The sequence below is a fragment of the Acromyrmex echinatior genome, chromosome 2 (genome assembly GCF_024713525.1).
Source record: "Acromyrmex echinatior isolate Ae372 chromosome 2, ASM2471352v2, whole genome shotgun sequence".
NCBI classification, from domain to species: Eukaryota; Metazoa; Arthropoda; class Insecta; order Hymenoptera; family Formicidae; genus Acromyrmex; species Acromyrmex echinatior.
This window is the reverse complement of record NC_141853.1, coordinates 5,846,561-5,864,677: the sequence shown is the minus strand read 5'-3', so window position 1 is coordinate 5,864,677 and position 18,117 is coordinate 5,846,561. Positions and strand designations below refer to the sequence as shown.

The 18,117-nt window shown below is 33.0% G+C and overlaps 1 protein-coding gene and 1 long non-coding RNA gene across 2 annotated transcripts in view; one reads left to right on the top strand and one right to left on the bottom strand.

Annotated features, from left to right (window-relative positions):
• Positions 1-433: 433 nt before the first annotated feature.
• The window catches only part of LOC105154358 (aristaless-related homeobox protein A), a 141,463-nt gene continuing 123,779 nt past the window's right edge, over positions 434-18,117 (bottom strand). The window contains exons 3-4 of the mRNA XM_011069836.2: positions 16,193-16,238; positions 434-4,045 (exon numbers count right to left, since the gene is read on the bottom strand). Coding sequence (XP_011068138.2) covers positions 3,473-4,045; positions 16,193-16,238 — 619 coding nt within the window. The 3' untranslated portion in view covers positions 434-3,472. The remainder of the gene's footprint in view (positions 4,046-16,192; positions 16,239-18,117) is intronic.
• Positions 10,855-18,117, top strand: part of LOC147910427 (uncharacterized) — a 203,990-nt gene continuing 196,727 nt past the window's right edge. The window contains exons 1-2 of the long non-coding RNA XR_015544163.1: positions 10,855-10,945; positions 11,096-11,141. This is a non-coding gene — a long non-coding RNA (uncharacterized LOC147910427). The remainder of the gene's footprint in view (positions 10,946-11,095; positions 11,142-18,117) is intronic.

Below are 18,117 nucleotides of genomic sequence, written 5' to 3'. Positions count from 1 at the left end.
AGAGAAGGAGCATTTAATGTATGTGCGAGTTAATGGGGTATTTTCGGGAAGCTGACGAGCCTGTAAATTAATATCGCTATCCGACGCACATCTCCTTGCGGCGTGATGGCTGCACTCAAAATTAAACCCGTGTATTTTTAGATATTTGAAACTATAGAAGTGCACATAAATAATTTCAGTATTTGATTATAACAATAAAACAATTGTTCCAGAACTAATATTTAATTTAAATTTCTTTGTATATATATATATATATATATATATATATATATATATATATATATATATATATTTGCTAATGATTCAAATACAATCACAAAAAGACTGTCACTAAATTAAATAAAAATCATAAAGAAATTGTCGCTAAATGAAAATTCAAGCTTATTAAATTTCGATTTTTGGTAATGAAAGGTTTGCTTAATAAAAAAATGTGTTCTCTTTTATTGTAATCATTTATTCATTGTAAAGAAAGGATAAGGGGGTAATATTAAGATTAAGTACAATACACGTGGCTGGTTCAATTTGAGAAAAAGGGATTTTCGATCTCGATTTCGACCCTGATTATAATTCAATTATCGTAAAAGACGGAAAGACGTGGCTGAACATTTTCTAGCATTTTTTTTTCGATATGCCAGATATGACAATTGTTACGTTTGTTGCTTGAATTACGAGATCGATAACATTCTAAGGATCTTACAATCAGATGAATCCTCAACGAGGAATTTTTAAGTGAAAATGCCAGCAAAAAGTAGCCGGTACGATTACGTATACGTGTCGTATATTATGCAAACAGGTGATTGCAAAGTATTATTAAAAATGACACGCAGATCGTTACTATTATTTACAGATAGCTTACGCGCTAAATATGCTTATACAATCGTAAAATCTATAGCAATAGCGTAGAATATCTCGATTGTAAATAAAGTATATAGATTTATGTATAATATATATATATATATATATATATATATATATATATATATAAATAGTATCTCTCTCTTTTTTCTTTCTCTTCTTTTGTCTAAACATATACATAACATAAAAGTAAATAAACACGATTTTGGATTTCACGCGATCATTGATGAACGCTATGTGAGGTTTTATTGCGATTACGACGGGAAGGAGCGGAGATCTAGCGGGACATACATATTCCTTATATGTTTCACAAGATCGCCTTTTTTCTATTTCAAATTTTAATTAATAAAAATTCCGTCTCAAAAATTCCGACTTTCCGTCGCGGTGCCGAATAACCTCCAAATGGACGGACACTTCGATCTTCAGATAGGTTCACTTTGAAATCGTGAATAGTTCCTATCATCGTTCTCTAGTAAAAAGAGAACACTTTATGGATTTTTAATTAATCCTAGCAGATTCAAGATATAAAAAATCAAAATGTTTATAGGTCTGTTCAAAAAATTCATAAACTTTATTTAAAAAAAAATTGCAGGTTTTACTTACAACTACTGGTTTTTATTCCCTTCAAAGTAGTTTCACTCTAACGAATATACTTGTCCCAACGATGTTTTCATTAATGGAAGCAGTCCTGGAAAATTCGTTGAGGAAACTGAAACCAATTTCAGAAAGGTCCTTTCAGGATTGCTTCCAGTAATGGAAACATCGTTAGGACAAGTGTATTCGTTGGGGTGGAGACTACTTTGAAGGGGATAAAGATCAGTGTAAGTAAAGTTTGCAATTTTTTAAAAATAAAGTTCACGAATTTTTTAAACAGATCTCGTATATGGAAAAATATATTATGTATATATATATATATATATATATACTTTCAAAATTTTTTGGAGTGGAATCTCACTTAGAGTGAAAATTGAATCAGTTTGGGAAAAGAATGACTTAATTTTCAATCTTTAAGAGTGAGATTTTACTCTTTAGAGTGACAATTAACTGTAAAAGTTTTAGAAATATTTTTATAAATATCTACTTAAAAAATTTATTTTAAGTAGATATTTATAAATCAATTTTTTTCAAAATGGGAATTTTTTGGAATTAAGTTTCAAAATCTTTGTTTTTTATCTATACTTTAAATTTAATATTAAGTAAAAAAATTTTATGATTCTATGAGTTGAACTTTTTAATAATCATCAGATACCATGTACAAATTACAATGTATATATATTTATAATTGTATTATATTTATATATATATTTATATATATATTTGTTTATTGATTTAACATTTATTATATTATTTGACAAAATAAAGAATATTTTAATGCAATCTACCGAATCAATCTATTTCGAATTAATTCTGCTAAGATTAATATCTATTTCACGCATATTTAACAATCAGCATTAAGTCAGATTAATATCTCACATGTCTTACAATAAATCGATATCGAGTAATTCACAAAAAAAAAATTTCTTTCCACATCAAAATGCTAATGCATGTTCATTGTATAACATGTACAACATGTATGATATTAGTCTTAATAGAAGCTGATGTGATTACCGACTATGTGAACTAATTAAGAAATCTACCTCTCGATGCTTGCGAAACAGATTCAAACGATGTATCACGCGATATACTTGCGCGAGCAAGTCCCTCGATTTGCGCAGTTCTATTAATTCCCTCGCATACGGAATACTGTAAACTATATACACAGTGCGGTGTACATGAGTAACGGTAATTTTACTCTTCCTTGCTTTACTCTTCCTTGCTCGTTCACGCCATTCCACGTTCCTTTTTGTTTCACGTTGTAGAATGTCATGGATAACAACAAGTGATAAACAAAAGAAAATTGAAAAAATTGCGTCGCAATAAATTTTTTTGTTAATTTTTGAATGTCAATTTTAAAAGAGAATAATCTAAAGTCTAAAGCATTTTTTTCCACTTTTTATAAATTTCAAATTATTCTATGATTAAATTGTATTCCTAAGAATTTTGTTCAATTGTCTATTCAATTTTCTTGAGATTTTTTACCGTGCAAAACATACAGAAAGTAAACATATTAAAATCATATCACGAATTTGATGATAGACTATTTGATGGAAAACGGAACTTATCACATCCCTTTCACATTCCATCTTTCCGATACAGAATCTGCTCAACAAACGTGCTAGCATTTACTACATATAGTTTGCCACGAAACTCGATCACACATTTTCCTAAGTTCGTCACGGTGGTTATCAATGGATCGATCAACAACACTCGAATCATAGTCTGATCAATTACACGACGTTACACAATCTAAAATCGCCATAAATAGTTAAATATCACAATCGCTGTATATTGTAATATTCGACAAAATATTTTGATATTTGAGATTTTAAGATCTTACGTCACGTTGGACAAACAATGATTTAAATGTTTAAGAATTTCACGAGTTCATTCACTTGACTCAACTTGCCGACATTCTCCGTGTGAAAGAATGTCTGTCTAATTTATCGATCCATGACCCTACCGAACTGATTCAAGACAGACTCGCGCTCGTTGTCTGCCACACTCGATCGGCAACGTTTCAACTTATGAGATCGCCGTTCTTACGTAACATCTCCAGATGCATCTCATACTCGCGGGCTTTAAGTCTTAACGAGGCGATGCTGTTGGTCCTCCTGTCGATATCCGGTAAACCCACGCTACCCGTAGGTGAACTCTGTGGCGAAGTGGCTGTTGGTGGTGGTGGGGGTGGGGGTGCCACTGGGGGATGCGACAGAGTTATCGCGGAGGCAGGTGGCGGGGGCGGGGGTGGCGAACCACGCACCAACTTTGGCCGCGCTGCAGATATGTTCGCCAGCAAATTCTGAAAGGGAGACGAGTACGGCAGGGGCATGCCAGGCGGCAGCAGCGGTGGTGGGGCCCGATGATAGGGATGAGCGGCGTAACTACCGGGGAGGACCGGGCCATGACCCAACGGCGGATAGCGAAAGGCATCGAAGGGCTTCCTGTGCGGGAAGTTGACCAGGTGGGCGAAGGGGTTCGGCAAGGTCGGCGCCACGACCGCCGACGGTGGTGGGTACGGAGTGTACGGATGTGCCTGGGGCCCGACCTTCTCCTGTTTACGCCACTTGGCCCGCCGGTTCTGGAACCAGACCTGAAACACATGATGAACGAGCGGTCTGATTAGGCGTCGTGTCGTTCGTGGAAGGCTCTTAAATCGCGATAACGGTAGAGCCCGGAAGGATTCTTTTTGCGTCCTTCGGAATCCTTCGCATTACGCAACCGCAAACGCAGTCGATATTTCAAATAATAACAGTACCACTAGTGATCAGCTGAGTGTTTACAGAATTAAACGCGAACCGATCGAGAAATTTTGCAATTTTCTTACCGATTTTTTTGTATAACGAAAAAAATTAATACTGTGTTCGTTTTCGCTTTTTCTAAGAATAATTTAATATTTATGTATACTTATATATATATACTTAAATAATATTATATATAAATACTTATATAATATTATATATAATATTAAATATATAAGTATATTATATATATTATACTTATATATTTAATATTATATTTGATAATATTTATAAAATGATTCCTTATTATGAGTTTTAAACCTTATAATCTTGATTGCTTTTATAATTATCGCAACGAACAAATAATAGAAGTAAAGATTTAGATCCTCTTTAAAAGTTTCAAGAAAGTCGTTCATTCGATTCCGGGTCAGAAAGGTATTCGATAGGTACTTTCTTCTTTAGAAGTTGTTGATCTGTGAGAGTTCGAATTCCGGTTACAGTGACGCATTCTCCTCTTTTTCAGGAAGGTAGAGAACAGTGTATCATTACTGTCGATGCTCCAAGAAAACCGAATACTGCTGTGAGGCATCTCTGCCCGTTCACGTTTCCCTTCTACTTCCCTCTCTCTTTTTTCTTTCATCTGTCTCTCTACCTGAATTTTACGTTTCTCCTCGAAAATTAACAAAATATCGGTTGTCGTAAAACCGTTAGGTTAGCGATTCCTTGGCCCATTTTTCGTTTCTGGCAACTCGAGATACTCGGAATCGCGGTATCACTGCGTGTCAAATTCGCAATGTACATAATTTATAAATAAAATATTATTAGCAGTAAGTATTATTATTAGAGAAAAGGATGTAATACAAACACATGAAAATTATATTATTAATAATACTGTGATAATACAAGAATTTTCTAGCTTCATGATTACTGTACAAATAGTAAAGTAATTATTCAACTGCAATATTCAATTAATTATTGAATGTTGCAATTGAACAATTACTGTGCGGTAATGAAGCTAGAAAATTCTTGTAAATATACTGTTGGGCTAAAAATAATATAAATGCGGGAATAAATAAGAATATACTAATTATCGTGCGTATGATTATTTAATATGAAATTTTAATTTCTCCTTTTTTCAGAATTTAAATATTTTTAAAATATTTTTAAACTAATTAAAATCTTAAATACCTTATTACACTTTTACCTTTTACATTTTGCTAATCTTAATTGTGATAAATGTAACAATCTCATTATTTACTTTTACGATTTAAAACGCTTGTTCTATTTTATGATTTAAATGCTCTGCGAACAAGTCAAAATTCGATGTCGACGTTAAATCCAAGGAGATTGAATTCTAATACTTGTAAATAGAAATTGGACAACCAATACGAATCGCCGTTCGTGATGTGCGTTCACCAGGTTCTAGCACATTCCATTCTATTCCAACGCAAGGCTTCTTCGAAAAGACTCGGAGCTCTAATCAGTTCAGCGGAAGTTCGTTCCTTCTCATTTCTTCATCAATCCATTCTCTCTCTCTCTCTCTCTCTCTCTCTCTTTCTTCTCTTTTCCCTTTTTCCGTCACTTTTTCATGCCTCCACCGTCCTATCTCTAGTTGTTGGGTCGATTTTATGCCGTGCGCGTCCCGACCGAACGCAAATAACGTATCGCCGATTTCGTTTTAATATCAGGTCGCACAAGAGAAAGAAAAAAAAAGAGGAGACGTGTCTCGTGACTGATCGCAATGACGAATGGCTTAGGACAACAACAATTCAACTTATCCAATCTCTCCGCGCGCGAGCACCTGCTGTGATTCCGGATTTTTGTATATCCATTTTTTCCGCGGTAAATAACGGCGAATTCCGAGCGTGGCTCGTTACGTTCGAGTAGAACTTTTCGAGAAGCGGCCATCTATCCTGAAAACTATCCGGGTCTTTTATCGTTTCCGGTGAGGGAGATGTTTCATGTTACCGCTTCAGAAGCGCGACTCTCAAGATACTTCCAGCGAGAATTCTCGTCGAGGTAATCGCGCGAATAGTTCTCCATCTTCTGCAAAGTTTCCTCGTTCTCAAACTGCTATTTCAACGAACTCTGGATTGAATTTCAATTCATTGTGTTTATTGCATGACTTCATTCTTCTAAACATATTATTCGATACATATTTTTTGATGCATCCATTCGCCTTTTGATTTCTAAATAAATCGAATAAATCTCTTGTAACATTAATTATTCGTAAAGACATATATACAAATTAGGATATAATAAGATGAAATAATATTGTTATTAGACTCTTTTTTTATTCGACTGATCATTTCTACATGAATTTCTATATTTCAAATTTTAGTCTTGAAACGCAATTCTAACAGAACTAGATTAGTAATATCACAAATTAAATTGGTAAATAAGCATATCAAAAACTGTAAATAATTTGATTGCGAAAAATATATCAATATTTAAATTGAGTGATATTACTACTCTAGTTCTGTTAGGATTACATTTTAAGACTGAAAATTAAATTCGGCGCATAGTTTGCAAGATTCGATACAAGTAATATAGTATAAATTCATCAGCATAAATTCACACTGAATTATTCAAGCATTAAAGATCCAGCTTGACAGTTTAGAACTTTTATTTCCTATTTTTTTTATATTACGGTCTTAAAAGATACTTTGTTTAATATTTGTATTTTATTTTTATATTTATCATCATTTTCGACCTTCTGATTTATTCTTTCATATCAAAGAATGACACGTTGCGTCGCAGATATTAGAAAATGACGTTTCTCTTTTTCATTCTCTTCGTCGACTATAAGATCACGTAACAGAGGAGAACCTTACACGGCTCACTTGTCTTTTTCCACATACGAGGAGAAATTCGCCTCGTTTTGCCATCGACGTGCAATACTCTCGCGTCGAAACAGTACGACTGCGCGTTCCACATTGCCGCGACTCCGGCTCTCGGATCTGCTCCAGCATCACGGATTTAGGAATCAAAAGTACCGCCGAGTGATGTAGACACTCCCAATACGGTTCGTCACGGTGCGGCTTCGTCATCGTGCGGACGAGGATAGACATATGCCCGGATGACTTTGCGATTTGACGATCGGCCCGATCATTGGCTCACCGATGACGTGGCGGCGTCGATTGCGAACGTGTTCCGTGAGATCTGTGGATCTCATCCTGGTAGCTCGTTGTCGAAAAGAAGATTTCGATTGCTCTATCTGTAATTCTGTTCTATCTTATATTCGGATCTGAGATCGTTTACACGATCGATCGATTTTCGCTCGAAAAGAAATAGTAAAGCGTAATGAAATAAAAATAGGATTATCTGAGATATTGTTAGTGATTTTAAAATCTTATTTTCGTTCAGTAATTTTATCTTTCATACATATTAATGTTCAAAAGTTAATTGCATCATATTAGTATGGTACAGCGATTTTCAATCTTTTTCTATTCGCAGCACATTAAAGGGATGCTGAAGTGACGGCTGAATTTAATCGATGTCGATAAAATAAATTTTTAATTTCAAATAAAATATTACGTATCATATTACATCAAGAAAACGTTATATACATTTATTAAAACATTACGTACATTAAGCAAAATCATTAAGTAAAACGTTACGTACATTTCTTGCTCTTATATCCTATATATCACATAAATGCGAAGTTATATACACTCAAATTGTACTTCTTATGCCATTTCTCTTATAAACTTCAAAATCATAATTTGAAGGTCTCATGATATTCATTATAAATTATTATAAATTATTCAAATATGGGAAAGTATTTTTTTGGATATATTCTTGCATTTATATATGTGTGATAATAGAAAACAGTAATTTACAATTTTTTAGGGATTTTCATACCGGTTTGTATTTTTCCAAAGGTATTTGCGTTTTTTCTTTTATTCTGGAGAAGAATTTTTTATTCTGTATAAGGAAAACGAAATCGTTTGAGAAATACGAAATAACATTCCGTTGGTAACTCTAGCATCCTTTTAAATTTAAATAATGCGTTTCAAGGTACATTTAGATGCAATCCTCAGCATATATCTTTTATCAGATATCGCTAACGCGACATTTAGGAATAAAAAAATAAAGTTCTAAAATTCTTATTTTTTATTTCATCATTTTAAAAGTACAATTTTATTTAATGAGGATATCGTTTTGATTAAAATATAAGCACAATGTAATTTATGTAATTTATATAATTTTCACAATTTTTAAATATTTAGGCCTTCGTGTTTTATTTGTTTTTTTTTATTTATTTCTAAATTTTTTCATTTCTTTTTATATTAAACCTTTTTATATTAAAAAAAATTTTTGCGATACACTTGGAGAGACTCTTTGCAGTACATTAGTTGAAAAACTTTGAAAAATATAGAATCAATAAAATATTATAGTCATCTTTTTTCTCGCATAATATTAAGTCTCATTTTTATTTTAGAAAACAATTTTATTATAATTATATTATATCTAATTATATTATGTACATGTGTGTGTACAATTAATATCTCGATTTTAATGATTCGAACTAGACGTAGTGTTCCCAACAATATCATTTAAATCAATCATTCTGCCAAGGGGCGAAATCTACGAGCGGTTAAAACGCGAGATTTACGATTGCGCAATAATCGATTACAATCCCCATATTTATATTTCGATTTTTGTTGTCCGAGGTGGAGGCTTCCAAGCCAAATGTACGCGTTCCGCGTGTATCGCCGCCCGCTTCGGAATCGCCTAGACACACAAGGAGATTAGAGACTCCTGGCATCGTTAGGGTTGAGTGAGGAAGGGGGGTCGCGGGTGCCAGGACCCCCCACAGCGAACAGGATTGCCCCCAGCAGGGCGCTAAACATCTCCGACTCTCCGCTTTTAAAACAAAACGTAACCACATCGCCGCCAGAACCTACTCGTTTCGTGCTTAATCGTGCCGCATTAATTACAAGAACGCCGAGTACGTTCATTTCTCCTGTTTCTCCACTTCAATCTTTTCCTCTCTTTCACTCTCTCTTACTGACGAAGAAGTTTTTCCCGCGCGTTCGATACGCTGTATATAATAGATACTTTTTTCTTGGATGAATCTTCGAACCCTTTCAGATTTATAATCGTCCTTGTGATCGCGTATCTATTGAAGAACTTAACTGAAAATGATCTTGAGATATGATACGATTTAATAAATAGATCCTACGATATTAAATACGAGTTAAGTGCTCGTTATATTAGATTTGTAATCATGATTTAATTGAAGAACTCAGAGTTTGTTTCGGAATTCGATTATCATGACAAAATATGTACACATATACATTTCTATAAAATATATCTCATTAATTGTAAAAAGTAAAATAGATTATTTGCTAGGAAATTAAAATTTTATTTCACCGTATTTAAATAAAGATTTATTTCAGTAAAATATATACATAACTCGAAGTGAGTTGAAACATTCGAACTCTATTATAAGAAATATATGAACATTACCTCACTTCGATACCTTGTCCGATACTTTTAAATATTCACACTTAAAAATTAATATATTTCTCAAAAATAAATTTTGAAATGTTTTTCTCGGTGTATATTTCGAGGAACAATTCAAAGCTGGCACGTGGCCTTGGTATTTTGCGTTGCGGCGCGTGTTGTGTACTAGAAGGTCGCCGCGTTATCATTCCTACGCAGTCACTTGAGTGAGCAGGTAGCGGCGCAAATAGTTTTCCACGATCCGTATCCCTTGATCGATCATCCGCGTAATCAATTAACTTCTATGTGATTAAAATGATCATTCACAGAGATAATCATTTTGCAAAAAAGATGATAAAAGCAGATATTTTATCGTTGTTTAAATGTGACGCTAGGATCGAATTTATGGGCAATAGGAATTACAATATATCGCTTCGTTGTAATATGGACAAGTGATTATTCCTTTAATAATAATTATTGTCCGAAATTAAACCAATGAGAATGAAATAAGAGAAATTTTACTTTCGGGCAAAGTGAATTTTCCAGTTAGTGTTTAATTGGTTAATAATATGTAAATTTTTGTAAATACAGTTCTTAGTTTTAATCTACGCGACGATTCGGTTTGTCGGACTTGAAACAATTACAAGTTAAAGCTAAAATATTAATATCTCAAATTATATTGATCGCCAATTTTAGTATAATATAATAATTTATTACGAAAAATATCAACCAGAGTTTGAATCTAGACGTCCCGACTTTCTGGAACGAGTGTTCTTTAATAATACTTTAAATTGAGTAGATATACCCGTCAACTAAAAGGTTGCAACATTTTTTTTTCGATGGATTTCGAAAGAATTCAATCTTACTCGTAGAGCGATCGAATTGAAATCGTTAGATATAATAAGTAAGAGAATCATTCGATGAACAGGTTTCATTCCGAAAAACCGGAAAAAGTGTTGCAACCTTTTAGTTGACACATACATCTTACATTGTGCTTTGAATTTTTCGTGGTTTTGATTTTAAAATTGGTTGAAATTTATACGTTGCTAATTTATGTAGTGACACACGGGTCATTGGTTCAAACGATTCAAGTAACGGAAAGTCGTGATACGTTGTTTATTTCTTACTAATGTTTTGGATATTACGCGTTGGATTATCGGGTGGAAATATCTTTACAAAGTATCGTACACAATCGTTTTCGCAAGTGAGTGATTTTGTGTATGTGTGTGTGTTCACAACGAAAAAATTTGAGAGGAGGAGGAGGCCTAGGAGGCATCGGGTGACAGCGGAGCAACTATGAGGTAATTCATTTATATACCGTTATATTCGGGAATTGTGTCATTGTTTTATTAAGTGTTTTGAAAAAGCCGAAAAAATGTGTAATTACTTTTTGATATATTAATTATTTTAATCGTTATTATAATTGGACTATTGGTATTTTTATTTTACAGTATCTACAACGTAATTACGTCAACTCCGCTGCTGCGCTTCGTATCGGTGAGTACCAATTAATTATCTTTTAGTTCAATATGAAATTACGCGGATCTATGAAAAAAAAAAAATATATATATATATATATTATATGTAATCCTATAAATAAAATATGTATCCCTATAAATGAAAGAATATCTCTAATGCATAAAAATTCAAGTTAAAAACTGAAAAAGCATATCAGATAAATAAAAAAGAAACCAAGACGCAACGTAACGTCCAATAATTATTTTATCATATATATATATATATATAATATTGTCGACAATTCTACAATAATTGTACACCGGATTATAATAACGTAATTTTGATGTTCGGTTATTATTTAATCTATGCAAATACGTATATAAAAGAATAAACATGATCTTGATTTATCGTAGCAAATTTTAAAGCAAATTTGTTTGATTTCAAATTTTTCGATCTAAAATCTTAATAAATAAATATATGTAAAATAGGTTTAATATTTTAGATATATATGTATAACACGAAATGCATACATTGTTTTCAAACTTTCCAACAATTTCGATGGAAAAAAAGAGAAAAGGGAGACAAAAGAAAAGATTCAAAGGTAAAAAGAATTAGCTTGCGAATATAAACATACGTGACAAACAGGTTTATTTCCTTCGTTTGCTGGCCACCGAATTTACCGCGAAATCGATTCGGAGAAGTGTGACGTCTCGCGTGTACATCTCAAAAGACAGATGTCGAACGAAACGCCGTGATATTTTTATTCGCAATTCCAGTTTTGCTTGCGCAAGTATTTTCTCGCTCGTAGCAGAAGTTCGCGACTTGTCGATTATCTCGTCACACTCGGGGAGATCGTAAAAATAATTAATAGCCGACGTTGTAACAACTGATAATCACTTTGCTTAATAGCAATCTGTTATTCATGCGAATGACTGGTTTCGTCGACACACGAGCCTGCGGGAAAGAACGATTTATTATTCATTGAGTTGTGCACAAAACTCGTACGTTCGATTGATAGTCAAATCGAAAGTTGAAAATTTATTTGTTCGAAAATTAACGTTTCTCATATGGACGTGTGTGTCGCAGAAATATATTTCCACGTACATAAACGAGCATTTAATTTTCAAATGAACATGGTACAAAGTATTTTTTAAATCTAAAAACAAACGCTCGATTCACGATAAAAAATACATGAAGTAGGTTTTATTTTAGATTAGCAAGCTTGGTTAAAATGCTGATAAAACGCGGCGCGCAGCACATTTCTATTTCTGGTGAATCCGCAACGTGATTAAGTTAGCGGTAATCCGCAACTATTCGGTTAGATATTATTCTTTAATCTAATTTATTCTTTTATGTAATTAAAGTATATTTTTTACAAGTAGTATTTTAATAATTTTTAAATTGTTTCTGTTTCATGTTTGCCTAGCTGATATTAAATAATTAATTAAGTCATTAGAATTCCTCTCTCCTTATCGATTCTGATTATGGATTCAATATTTTTCGCGGTTTTTATTTATTACTTATTTTTATTTAATATTATGGTACGTTTTACATTACATAATGCACCTTATAAATACGAATCAATGTCTTTAAAGTCTCTGCGATAAGAAGGCATTTTATCCTCAAACGATACTGTGTATTTCATGAATTATTAATGATCGCCGATGATAGGTCATGTATCCTAATTTTTGTACGTTGATGCGTACAGGCGAAGTTTCGAACGTCGAAAAAAATCGCACCTCATTCTCCACGACGGTGTATTTGTCATGCATATTAATGACGGCTGATGGACAAGCGGCGACTGAATCGCCCGACAATCTAATTTTCGCGCGTTAAGGCGAGAGAAATTTGTAGCGTTCGCTTAAATCGTTCCTCATACAATTTATAAATGGGTTTATAATATCCGCCAATAAATTATTTAACGAATTTATCGGTATTATTATCCTTCAACAAAAACATGAGAAAGTTTAATTACGCAATTATTTAATATTACACTGAAACATTTGTGATTGAAAATGACCGGAAGGTTCTGATTATATCAATCAAAATTTTCATTCTCTCAACTGCAATTATAATAGATTCAACCAGAAAATTCTGATTTGTCCAATTTCAATCAGAATTGCAATTAATACAACCAGACTTTTTCTAATGCATCAATTGAAATATAAAGAAATAATAAAATGGGTAAACGTTAAGTTTAGAACGGAAGTAATTAACAAAAAAATGAATTTGAAACGTGAATAACAAACATTTAATATTGACTTCGAAATTATTCAATATCGTATCTCTTATGAGGCAGCTACGTGCTAAAGGGTTAAAGACACGATTGAATAAGTGCGTCTAATTCCCCGAAACGTTTTTGTAAACCAACACGCATAATTGTGCTCCATTACGGCCGCGAGGGCAATTGACACCTATATCGCGATTGAAAAGGGATGCAGCTTCGTGGAGCCGGTCATCTCGTCGCGGTCGAACGAGAATGGCGCAAGGTCTCTCTCTGTACAAGGATTCAGGGATTCCTGAAAATTATTAACGACACCGCGCGGAGTTACGGCAAGCGTGTCATTCCTTGGACGGAACAGTGGTTCTCATCGCGTGCGCATCGTTGCGAGTAATTCTTGGCCGTCAGTAAATCGGCGATTTGTGGTGGACGGTGACGGGATTTGCAAGTATAATGAAAAGTGCTGGCTTAACGTTAAAGGCATTGTGCTCTCGCGATGCGCGGGGGAAATAACAAGAAGATCGTATAGGGGCGCGCGAGTATGTGTGCCCGGAGTTAGCAAGGGATGGAGAGTGAAAGGACGAAGCGAGAGAAAAATTCGCGTGGGCTTAAGGCGGTAGAGGGGAGGAAGGAAAAAAGAGTAAGTAAGTAAGTACCGAGAATAAATTAAACTAATTGAGTAAATTAGCCAGCTGTTCACGCAACGATGGTATAGGGACACGCTCTCCTCGGTAAGAAGTCATCGTCGTCACGCAGAAAACGTGTATCCGTACGTCCTTTTGAATAAACATGTAATGCAAGTTATATCTACGAAGAATAGAAAAATTGAATGCATAAATCAAATTTGATATTATCACTAATGAATGTCTAACATGATATCGAAATTGTAGATTACTTGATAGATTTAAACATTTTATGTTAAATTGATTTGTTAAATACATTTTATTGAATATTACACTGAGAAAAATGTCTGATTGAAAATTAATAAAGTAGAAAATTCTGATTATATCAATCAGAATTTTGGTTATCGCAATTAGAAGTATATTATAATAGATTCAACTAGAAAATTCTGATTTGTGTATCTTCAACTAGAATTCCAATTAATGTAATCAGACACTTTTCATCCAGTGTTGAATTCCAGATGATATTTCTTCGAAGACTGTGGAATGAACTCTGAATGTTGTATGCAATTTATAATATTCCAAACAATAGTGTATAATATATTTCAATCTGACATAACAAGCTATTATGTGATCAATTTATTAAAGAAGAGTTGCAAAATTCACATTAATTTTTTTAGTTATTTTGAAAGATTACATCATAAACTTATAAAACATAATAATATAAATTTATTTACATATAATGATCATGTTCTATATGATTATTTCATTTTTTTATACAGCTTTCGAGTTTTCATATAATAATAATTATACGTATGCAAAAAAAAATAAAATATCTTGTAGAACGAAGCAGTAATCAGATGTAATAAAAATGGATAAGAAATGATCAATAATTTAATGTTAAATATTTAAATATTCAAATGTATTCGGATCGTATGATTAGCGTTCAAACAGAAAAAATATTATTAAAGTTTAATAGCGGATGATATCCGTGCATTGATTAATTGCGAATGCTTTTAATGATCAATTTACAATATTATTCAAATATAATAATGTCGAATATCAAGAAGGTTATTTCTTGTATTCGATATACACTATTGATAGATATCTATCGTAATTCATTTCATGCAATAACATTGCTGACGAGTTCTTCTTTTTATAAATTTAATAATTAATGAATAATTATGTTGATTATAAATATTTAACATTTACTGACGTCAACGTTTAGAATTAGATTGTTGATATACAAAGCGTAATAACATCAGATTATAGTTTTACTATAAATAGTTATCTATATATTCATACGTACATAATTTTTTCCGTGACGTAAATGTTTCATAAATATTCCGATGGATAATTAAATTCAAGATCAGAAATTTTTCAGTAACAATGAGCGCAGTAATCGTTTAAATGTTCCAATAGATCAATCGCGTGTCCAATAATTTTTTAGTGATAACGGGCATTTTGAAAAGGGTTGAGCAAATAATTAAAGACTCATGATCGGCGATTTGTATATTTGTTGCTCGAAGGGTATCACATTTCGCCATACGGGTAGGCAAATTACAGGTGGGGATACGTGACCGCGTGGAGAACTTAAATAATTCTTAAGTAATTCTTCGCGCGCGCTCGCGGGCTTCAAAATTATTATCCAAACGAAATGTCAGAGGATACGGGATAATTGTTGTTGCACAAGAGATGTGCGATATTTTCGCTTTCGCGCCAAAGAAGACGCCTAACCACATTATTACCGCCAATTATTGCCTCATTTTTCCAAACAGACAAACTTTGACGTACGCAGCTGCTTATTATTCAAATGATTTCGAAGTTACGCCATAATATGTCAATATATATATATAATTAGAGATAACTAATCAATTTTAATTTGACACGCTCTTATTTTTATTTAATGATTCATTAGGCATTGGTTTATCCGTTCATATAAATGTACGATTTAATAGATCTTAACATTTTTTACGTTTGAATAAACTTATAAGACGTTTTTATTTTTAAATACTTTTTAATTATTCCTAAAACTGTATGAAATAGATTCTCACGTCATGCATTTGGAAAATTAATTGAAAAAATTAAAGCTTGCAAAGAAAAAAAGTGTCTCATTATATTATATATTAGAGAGATAAATTTTATTACTTGCATTTAATCACTGTATCAGAAATGAGTCTATAATTTATCTATGCCATCTTATTTAATATTTCGTTTTACGCAAAACAACGTTAAGAGATTCCACTGACCTGTATCCGTGCCTCCGTCAGCCCGATCTTCATGGCGAGCTCCTCCCTAAAAACAAAAAGGAAGGTAATCATTAACACAAGAAAAAGGAACCAAGGCCGTATGTAGCCGCGGGCCTATTTGCGCGTGCGAATTATCCGATTCTGTTATTGCGATAAACTCGAGTTAACGGAGTGTGAGCTTCGGCGTCAGTTCAGAAATTATTATCCAACGATATTACGAGTCCCGAACAGTATCTACTATAAGCACTAATAAAATTATAATATTTGCCAATTTTAATGATTTTCTAAATATGATACATACACAATATGTGCATTTAATAATTATACATCTCTTTAATAATTAATTATTTTATTGAAGAATCATTGCGTTGTTTCATAATGGATGGATGTAACAACTCGACTTGAACTTATTCACGTTCAATCTTAAAAAAGTTCTCATTATGTTATTTATTATTGTATTAGATAGATATCATTAATCTTCTTAGAGATAATAATTTTACATAAAATTATCTTTAATTGTTTAATTGCTTTATTGTCGTTATTATTTCTGAATAATAATCTGTTACTTTGTACTGAACTATTATTGCATACGCTCTCAAGAAGTTAAAGATAAACTTCACAATACATTAATGAATCTTTTTGTTACTCTTTTCTTTCTTACTTTACGTAATCAAATTTATATCTAAACGTTTGGGCAGTTAACGAAGTAAATGCACATAATTGCAACTGTAATTATTATCTCCCTTGACGCGATTTATTATTATACTTAAGAATACGTAATTCAAAAAAATCATTTAGTTGTCTTTTAATAACGTTGAGGAATAGCGGTTACAATATGACCTCGTATCATATCCGTGAGAAAATCGCAGAAACCGTTCTACGAAATAGTCAGTCTGTCTCGTAAAAACGCGCGCATTCATTATCTTAATTAGTTTTGCATCCGAAGCAGATTAGCCGACATAACGACGCACGATGGGGATTAATTGCATTATGTATCTCGTGGCATTATGTGTGATTTTCCGTTGGATTGCTACTTGCACGAGCCGTTGTGACGAAAGCTATTAATATCTATTACGAGACGATCAGGATCTGTGGCGACCGCGCCGTCTTGGCTCCGGCAAGCAGATAGAATCTCATTTTATATAGGTGACTGCGCTCCTCAACGGCGTATTACGAATACGATTATCCGTAACTAATTGATCGGTCCAACGTAGCGGTAATGACGAATAATTATTAGCTCGTGATATTTTACATAACGTCGATCATGTCATACGCTGTACCAGTCGTTTCCTTTCCGCTCGATTGAATTTCGCATCCTTCGCTCGCGGGCGCATATAACACGAATAGTCTGCGTATAGTCTCATGTATATTACGACACTTTTCTGCAAACGCATACGACGCTTGCTTCGCGTAAAATTAGCTCCTAAAATTCGCTCCCCTAGCCCTATTGTCTAGAAATCTGAATCGCACAAACGCCGGAGGTTACTGATTAAGAGAGAAACGCACAGAAAAATAATAATTCTATTCAACAATAAAAAATCCAAAAAAATCAGGGCGAATGAAAGCGTGGTAGTTAATACGCAATTTTAAATCTTTATTCCAGAAAAGAGAATCTTTATTCCAAAAAATAGTACGTTTCAGTTCACTTTGGAACCATCCTCAGCAATACAATTTCAAAATATCAATCTCTTCATGTCCAAAAAAAAAACACCATCAAATTAACAGATTTGATGTTATAATTCCAAGACATAGAAGGAATTCGTCTCGACATTGGATCAAAACCAATTAAAATTTATAATCACTAAAGAGTATCAAGTTAAAAAACGCATGTTGATCGCAGTTCGAACGAAACATGACTAATACATTTAATATAACTGAGACATAATATATAATTGAGATTATATTAAAAGTATTAGTCATGTTTC